Genomic DNA, 9,546 nt, shown 5'->3' with positions numbered 1-9,546 from the left:
TTCCACTCTTCTGAAGGATTTACTCCAGTTACACCAATTGTCTTGACTTAGGCCTCCATTGAAGACCCTTGGACACTCTTTCTAAGGAGAAATATACCCAACAAATGTCACCCTCGGCAACTCTGCTGTATCCACAGTGTGTGGTGTTGGGAGGCCATCTGTGGGAACAAAGGGGACGTTCAAAGATAAGCAAGTCAAGGAGATCACCAATTCCCTCTTCACTTCAGGTCTGTGGTCCTTCATTCAACCCTCATCCATCTGACGGGCTTACCAGACGTACCTCTTAATGGAGATCTGGCTTCCACTCACATGGAGAACATATCAATCTGACACCAAAAGCTTCAGGTCTAAAAATTGCCTTTGGGACCAGCAGGCATAGTTACCAACTTCATTCAATGAATTGAATTCATTGAGGTCTTGCCAACTAATAAGTCTACCTATTAGTTTTGAGTGTAGATTCAATGGTTGAGTAAAATAGCATGGGTGTGGTTCTCTCTGGAATAATTACCTTTCCCCCAATTTCTCTGGGGAAACAGGACTTCGCTAGTTGTGCTGCTTGTTCTGCTATGGTTCATGGCTTTCTTTTTTCAACATCTACCTCTTCTAAACAATGCCTTTTCTGGAAAGGAAGAATGGATGGTCCAGATCAAAGGTGGACAACCTTTTGAGGTGTGTGTGTGTGTGTGTGTGTGTCTGTGTTTCTGTGTGTGTTTGTAACAGGGAGTAAGATTTTCTCCTGTAAAAAGCCCACTCGCATCCTCTAGTAGTGATTCTTTAAAAACACATAAATAGTTTGAAGACAGACATTGGAGCCATCAAAACACAACAAGCCTGGAGGTCTAAGGTTCTCTGTGATTATAAGGGAAAATATTGTCGGCTTGGCAGTACACAACTAGCGGAGATTCACCGCATGCATCTGCAACGAAATCTCATCTGCCTCTAATGAGTTCTTTTACCTAAGATTTTAAATCAGTAACTAGAATGACCTTTGGGAATACATCTCTCTGGAAGGATTTTATCTGTTACTGAAACAACGACTCCGAGGAGCCCCTAATCCCAAAATTGTATTTTGTAAAAATTGCCCTGGTAGGCTGGATGGCACAAAGCAATGTTTCTTTTTTTTAAAAAAGGAGTTTTTGTGAGAAAATTGAGCTGGGAGATCAACGGAGCAATTTCAAGGGGTAGACATGTGCGGCATTAGAGTTTGCTAATCCTCGGGCAGGAAGCTAAATTAAGTGATAATTCCTTTTATTGTACTTATTTCATTCCAGGGAAGCCAGCAAAATCAGGCAGCTGAGATTGCTTCATCTCACAATACCAGATAAACCAGATATACAAATTTCAATCCCAATGATAATTTTCCAAATAACATTAAATATTTTGTTCCTTGCGTTCTAGTTTTCTGTAGCACAGCCAGGACTAACTCCTTCCTGGGGCTAGAGAAGGTGGAGAACCCTGTTCCCAAGATAAATTTGAGTACTGTACTATGGAGAGTTTGTTGATGGCTAAAATCTACTCGAGATTCACTGCCTCCATGCCTCCTGCTGGGGAGTACCAGGTAGGAGATACTGGGACACATCCTTAAAACCCACTAGAGTGAATGTCAGTCTGAAAGCCATGAGAGTCTCCACAGATGAGGGCAGCAGGGAAGAACTCAGGGAAAGCCTGCCTCCTGCAAGGGCGAGGAAGGAGCTATTTTGTGGAAGAAGCCAGTCCTGCACGTAGAGAGCCCTGGATTCCACGGATCAAAAGAAAAGACCTACAGTGGTGCCTCGCTTAACGATTACCCTGTTAAATGACGAATCCGCTTTACAATGACGTTGCGATCACAAAACGATGTTTAGATAGGGGAAAATTCGCTTGACGATGATCGGTTCCCTGCTTCAGGAACCAATTTTTTGCTAGACTATAATTCTGAAACAGCTGTGCAAAATGGCTCCCCACTGTGCTTTAGGAAGGATTCCTCGCTTTACAGGCACCAGAAAATGGCCGCCCTATGGAGGATGTTCGCAAAACAAGCTGGTATTTAGCCCATTGGAATGCATTGAACGGTTTTCAATGCATTTCAATTGGGTTTTTTTAATTCGCTTGACAACGATTTTGCTTAACAGCGATTTCAATGGAACGGATTATCGTCATCAAGCGAGGCACCACTGTATAATCTTGAGGCCATACCACCAGGCATCTCTCTCAATCATGGAAGTATGGATTCTGTTCTCAGTGACCCATACAGGACTGTGAACATTCAGCAGTCTTGACTGAAGACAACAACCTCGCCCAAGATCAGTGTCTGTTTACAGACTTGCCGGTATCTGCTTATATCTCAGTTGATGATGGACTTGGTCCAAGTTCACCACCTTCCTATCCCTGGTTCTTCACTGACTCAGTACCTACTTGATCCAAGCCCAGCACTTTACTGCCTACTTGTGCCTTTTGCTGGGCTGATTCAATATACCATTCTGGCCCAGATCCTGTATCTTGAATCCTGTATCACCTAAGAGGGGATGAATTTAGTGGCCAATTACTGTACGATGGATCCAAATTCTCAGATAACACTCAGCCCAGCCTCCTGTAGAGTTGAACCCACTCTTCTGGAATGTATTCAGTGCATGAAAAAAAGACAAGGGAGGGAAGTCCTATCCCCGTCTCAAGCACCTTGATGCCTGGGAGACCAAACCGGACATTTTCTCCTGCCAGGATTGGGCTAGTCTGGCTTGGGACCTCCAACTGTAATGAATGAACCATCAGTGAAAGGGAGTTAAGTGTCCCATGAGTAATTTCTGAAAATAAGCCAGTGGAGGTGGTGATGGGGGGCACAACATTCCTCTCCCATTGGATGGGAAGGGAAGTATGACACTAGTAGAGAATGAGAGCAGTGCTTCTGTTGGGACAACTCCCCAGCCTTTTCGATTTCCTGATAATCCAGCAACATGTGTTCAGGACATAACTGAATGATCACACCTGTAAATATGCATCTCAAACATAATTCCATTTTAAAGGGAAATCATACAGTATGTTGCATAGTTTCTTTTTTTTCAGTTTGTTCTCTAATGGCTATATTAATTCTTATTGTATCGCCAGGCACATAATCATTCCAGTGACCAGGCTTGGTCTTTTCAGGAGATGTCACTGGAGCAATATGCACTTTTGTGACATCAAGGAGAGACAGCCAAGGAGAGTGTCAACCAAAGGTTGGTCATCTGTGACCTCTCATGTATTGCTGGGCAATAATTTCCATAATGACCATCAGCCATGGCCTCCAAAGTCAACAAGGAATGATGAGCTTTGCAGTCCAACGAGATCCAGAGGGCCACTCATTTTCCAACAACGCTTTGTAAGCAACAGAGAAGGCCTTTTCAGTGGCTGCTCCCAGGTTTTGGAGCACACTGCCTGAAGAAGCCATGTCGACCCACTCCCTCTTCTCCTTCCATCATCCAGCAAAGACATTCCTCTTCAGTCCAGCTTTTCAGCAACAATTTGGGGTTTAGGGAACACTCCATTTTGTAAAGTGTAGATTTTTAAAAATGTTTTAAAATTGTTTTTAGTCTTGACCAAAGTTTAGTTGTTTTTTTTAATATATAGTTTTTTGTGGTATTTTGAACTTGTTATTGTATGATTTTAAGTGTTATGAGCCTCCTTAAGTTCCCTATGGAATGAAAAGTGATGTGGATGTGTATTTGTGATCTACATCCCACATCTAATAGCTAAAAAGAGTTACCTCAGGTCCATACTGTATATATAGTCTATATCATAAGGTCATACTACATATTAAAGAGCAGTTATCAGTCCATGTCTTAAACATGTTTCCTTTCATAATGGAGTTTCCTCAGAGATACATGATTCAGCAATCAGTTTTCACCAATATTTACCTTCCAATTATGAATTACAATGCAAGATATATTACACAGGAAGACACACAGTGGAGAACAGCCATGCGCTATGGCAAAAAGCAACATCTTCCACCATGTAAGGAAGCATGTCTTCTAAATATGGCCTAAACAACCAAAATGCTAATCATTAACCAAAATATATTTTATACTGATATGCAGATAACCATTGTTTTTTCACAAACAAATGATGGATGTAGGTAAAATTATTCGGTGGTGTTTGGTTTTTTTTACTTATTGGAACCCACAAAAGATATAAACTTGAGCTTCACTCACTACTAAGATCAAACAATCTGTTTTATATCATTTATGACAGAACATTTATTCCATTTTATATCATCTTATATAATTGACGACAGAACATTTATTCCCATGGAATTCACCCAACCGAGATTCCATTTTGAATCAACGATGTTCTCTATTTTTGGTTTACAATTTGTGATATGAATGTATTTTTGTAATACCTCAAGCTCTTCCTCACTGAGGCATCACTCACACTTTCATACCTTGTCCATGTTAAAAACAAAACTGAGTACGCATAAATGGCTCTCTTTCTTGGCACAATATACATTTCATTGCTTCAACATGATGCTTTAGTTCAGATTTGCTTGATTCCTCCCCTCACACACAATCATTCTACCCCGTGAACTTTGTCCTCAGGATCTCCAACTTTCTCCTCCAGATCCTGACCCATGCCTCTTTCACTTGATCATTCCTCAGACAATAAATCAGGGGGTTGACAAAGGGTGTGATGGCAGCATAGAAGACTGTTAGTGCTTTGGTGAGTCCTGAGTGTTCATTTCCACCTGGGATTAAATACATCCCACCCACTGAGCCACAGAAAAGGGTCACCACCGTTATGTGCATGGATATGGTGGAGAACGCCTTCTTACGACTTTCTCTGTTAGATTTCATTAGGGTAAAAATTACAATGCCGTACGATAAGATAACAACCAGGACATTGCCAAAAAAGAGAGTGTGCACGACAACATGGCAAACAAGGGGAACATTCCCAAGTGGAGGACAAGCCAGATTCAGAATTGATACAAGATCACACACAAAATGGTCAATCACATTAGACCCACAGAAAGACAACTTGGAGAATAAAGTCACTGGAAGAATGTATCCGGAGAACCCAAGCCCCCAACAGCTGGCCACCAAGAAATAGCAAGCATTTGGGGACATGAGTTGTGGGTAGCGCAGGGGGTGGCAGATAGCCAGATACCGATCCAATGCCATCGCTGAAAGGAAGAAAAATTCGGTCGTGCCAAGAGAAAAGAAGATGTAGAACTGGAGTAAGCAGGCATGGAAGGAGATGGTCCTGTGAGAAGAAACTAGGTCAAGGAGTATCCGAGGCACCGTGGTGGTCACATAGCACACCTCCAGCCAGGAGAAGTTGCTCAGTAGGATGTACATGGGAAGCTGGGACAAGTGAGCATCCAGGCACACCAATGTGATGATGGTGATGTTCTCAGCCAAGGTGAGCACATAAAGAGTGGTGAAAAAGATGAGAAGCAAGAATCGTCTGTGTGGCTCAACTCCAAATCCCAGCAGAATGAATTCATGAACGGTGGTACCGTTGGTCAACTCCATCTGGAATCACAAAATCCAGTTGCTAGCATACAACATTCAAAGGCATACACTAAATTTTGGGCTATTGGGAGAATTTCCTTGCTGTTTGATGAGAGGATCTTTCATACTTATTGTATTCATCCATATACAAGTAGAACACAAGGGAAGCCACGGCAGCAGCCCTTCTCGTATCAGCTTCCCAAAGGAAGGAACTAAGGAAGATGACAACTGAGCTTAAACAAAGCTACATGTTTTTCTACTTTTTAGATACAGATGACACCATCTTACTCCAGGCACTGTCTCCTCTCTGCCCAACCCCAGTGACAAGGAGTGTGTTTTTCACAATGAAATGAGGACAGTAGAGATGTGAAGGATTGGTTTGAAAACAAATAGTCATTCTTGACCTTCCTTCAAGTCCCACTGTGTGAAAACATCCTTGGCATCAGTGCGAAGAATGAGACCCTGATTCTTATTTTCCTAATTTTTAAAGGTTTTTATTTGTTCTTTTTCACAAGAAACTGTCAAATTCTCCCAGGCTTGATGCTCTTCCTGGGGATGCTTCAGCTCTAGTGAAATCACAACTATTTCTACTGCTTAGATACAGACTACAGCATCTTATTCCAAGCAGTGGGGAATTGCGTTCAGGGTATATGACATTTTATGCAGGAATGTTAATAATTACGTACTGTACAGATGGGTATCACCTCCCAGAAAAATACTTCCTCAGAACCTCTAAGAAATTCCACATGTTTTATCAAAAATGGGAAACATGCACAGAGAAATCTCACTATGAGGGGGAGACAAGACATTTTAATAATAATAATAATAATAATAATAATAATAATAATAATAATAATAATAATAATAATAATAATAATAATAATAATAATAATAATAATAATTTATTGTCATTGTAAGTATATACACATACAACGAAATTCACAAATTTCTACCAAAACTGAGAGGCTGTGAGAGTCACTTCCTGAGATGATAGAGATGATCTAGTCATCAAGAAACCATGCCCCATTGTCATTCCTCTTTCACAAAATCCTTCAGTCAAACTTCTGGAACATAAGTAATCTATCAACAGAATAGTGGAACATTTTCCGTATCCCACCACATTACAGAAAATTGGACTGTGACTCCCACACACAATTCCTCTGTTTTGATCATTCCTATTCTCTTACCTCAGCTGAAAGTCATTCTGGTGAAAAATACGAATAGCTGGAGCCAGAGGTTGGGAGTTGGATTCCTCCACTGTCCCTCCTTGACAGATCTGGATACGATGATCCATCAGCTCTGCAGTCCTAAGATTATCTATGATTGTAAGGGAGAATATTGTTGGCTTGGCAGGCAGGGAGATTCCCCACACGCATCTGCGCATGAAACCTCCACTGGCTCTAATGAGTCCTTTTGCCTCAGATTTTAAATCAGTGAATAGGATGACCCTTGGGAATAAGTCTCTCTAGAAGGATTGCATTTGGCACTGAATCAAGGATTGGGAGGATTTCACACACGTTTCCCACATTTTGATTGAACTTTCAAAGGAGGAAGAAACAAGAACCCCAAATGCAATTTTAAAAAAGAACTTCTGCCTCCAGGCAGCACTGAAATGATGGAACGGCATCCACTGTGGTTGGAGAAAAAGAGATGTAGAGCTGGCTGTCATCAGCATACTGATGGCACGAAGCCCCACGCTCCCTGATGACCCCACCCAGCGGCCTCATATAGATATTAAACAGTATTGGGGAGATAATCGAGCCCTGCGGAACCCCACAGTTGAGGCTCCACGGGGCCAAAAAACTCTCCCCAAGCTGTACTCTCTGAGGACGGTCCTCCAAGAAGGATCGGAGCGAGGCAAGCACCAGACCACTCTCTTAAGTTGAGAATGGTCTTCAGCTAAACCAGTCCCTGGTGTCAAAAAGGTTGGGGACCATTGCCCATCAGGAATGTGTGCTGGATGGAATTCCATGCCCTGCCTCTTGTGTAATTTCCAGTAAGTGACATGGTTTCAGACTGGCACCAGAAGAAGAAGCTGACAAACTATTTCTGTGTGCTTTATACTAGAAATCTCTTGGAAAATCTCCCCAAATTTGAATTAACTGTACATTATTATTATTATTATTATTATTATTATTATTATTATTATTATTATTATTATTATTATTATTATTATTATTATTATTATTATTATTATTATTATTATTATCATCATCATCATCATCATCATCATCATCATCATCATCATCATCATCATCATCATCATCATCATCATCATCATAGAGCATTAGCATAGCATTTGGCGGAACGCCTCCTCCCACCAAGGTCTACCCGGATCACCCGCGCGAGTCAGGAGGTGAGGCTGAGGAGCCTGACGCTGAGAGAGGCCCGGAAGGAGAAGACACGAAACCAGGCCTTCTCGGCGGTGGCTCCCCGCTTCTGGAACAATCTCCCTCCGGCGATTCGTGCGGCCCCCACGCTGGGCACCTTTAAAACCCAATTAAAAACATGGCTGTTTATTCAGGCCTTCCCTCCAGCCAACTCTTGATTTTTTATATAACTTTTCCTTTTTATCTTTACTGCTGTTCTTGTTTGATTATTATGTGTTTGTCTATGTTTTATTATTTGATTTTATATTTGGAAGCCGCCTAAATAAATAAATAAATAAATAAATAAATAAATAAATAAATAAATAAATAAATAAATAAATAAATAGAGGTGGTATTTGCCACAGTTTCACTTTGGATTCTTGAATGCTAGGGCTGTCACCTGGAATTCACTTGGAATGCCTGAATCAAGTGTGTCTCTGGGTATATAGGGAGTCTCTTAGGTTTCCCCACTGAACAGCCACAGTCATCCCTACCTGTTAAAGGGATAGAATGAATTTCCAGATGGGAATGTGGGAAGCTGCCTCGAATCAGCTCACTGGCCCATCTAACCCAGTCTCGTCAAGTGGCTTCAAACAGGACTGCCTCTGAGTTCTATCTGGGCATCCTAGCGCCGCTTGGCAGCTCTTATTCCAAGTTGTAACCAGGTGAGACCGTGCTTAGCTTCCAAACCAAACCTTCAGGGTGGTACAGTGGTTCGAAATGGTGGGCTGGTGTAAGATTTAGTTGGAACCTCTCATACCCAAAGCAGGAATCCATGGGTAGTCGTGAATGGGCTTTCAGCACCGGAATCTTGGCAACCTTTTCCTTATAATTTATAGTGGCCAAATCTTAACTTTGCACCCTTGACCTGAGGCAGGCTACTCCCAGTAATGGATGTACATCATTCCTGAGATTTCCTTTCATTTCTGCTGCTACCGCTGCCTAACAATGCCCCCAAAGCCCAGCCCCTGTTTTTTTCTGCTGATGTCATAATCTTCCCATTTGCAGGCCAATACTCATAATTTCAGCTGGGGAGGTGGTTGGCCACTTGTACAGAGGCCTCCCAGGGGAAAGCATCTGGGGACTTCAAAGGACTGGGGGCCCCAGCCCTGTCCAGGATTAGAAACTGGTGTTTGGTGGCCGTAGAAACGCATCTGCAGGATAATCAACAAGACTTCCTCCATAAGCTCCACTCGGTCCTTCTGACGATCACATCTCCAGGTAGGGCCTAAAATGTTCAGACTCTGGAGTTGAGGAGTGGGGAGAGGAAGCTAACACATTAAGTGCCAGAGAACTTGGGAGGAGTTTGGGTTTCACGGTATAGCAATGGGCCCCAATTTCAAAGGGACGAAGATTTGGTTGATAGATTTTGCTTGCACTTAGGAGGTGACCCATGGCTGGTGTTCTGAGGCCTGGAAAATTTTTGCTGTTATATCCCACTGGCTTCTGTGTTTGAGAGGAGCAGGGGGATACAACAAAACCTTTCATTGGAGCACAGCACTTGGCTTACTTGCTTGAGTTGTCCACAACCAAGAAGAGACAGGAAATGTGGCAATCAATGCTCCAACACAAGGAGGCAACAAGCTTGAAGAGGGAGGATGATTCGGTCCTCCAAGAAACATGTTAGGCCTTGAAGATTCAATACAAAGGCCGTGAGCTTGGCCGTTGGAGTTCCCCGAGCACTTTCCTTACGCATCTTCTTGGTTTATTTCTATGTT

At 42.3% G+C, this 9,546-nt stretch overlaps 1 protein-coding gene across 1 annotated transcript; it reads right to left on the bottom strand.

The window, feature by feature from the left end:
- Positions 1-298: 298 nt before the first annotated feature.
- Positions 299-5,985, bottom strand: LOC144583761 (olfactory receptor 11G2-like). The gene has a single exon (XM_078378427.1). It carries the CDS (start codon positions 5,478-5,480, stop codon positions 4,524-4,526), a length of 957 nt encoding a protein of 318 aa, XP_078234553.1. The 5' UTR covers positions 5,481-5,985; the 3' UTR covers positions 299-4,523.
- Between the last annotated feature and the right edge of the window lie 3,561 nt (positions 5,986-9,546).

The sequence above is a fragment of the Pogona vitticeps genome, chromosome 6 (assembly GCF_051106095.1).
Source record: "Pogona vitticeps strain Pit_001003342236 chromosome 6, PviZW2.1, whole genome shotgun sequence".
Lineage (NCBI taxonomy): Eukaryota > Metazoa > Chordata > Lepidosauria > Squamata > Agamidae > Pogona > Pogona vitticeps.
The sequence above is the reverse complement of the archived record's forward strand: the minus strand, read 5'-3'. Positions and strand labels throughout refer to the sequence as shown.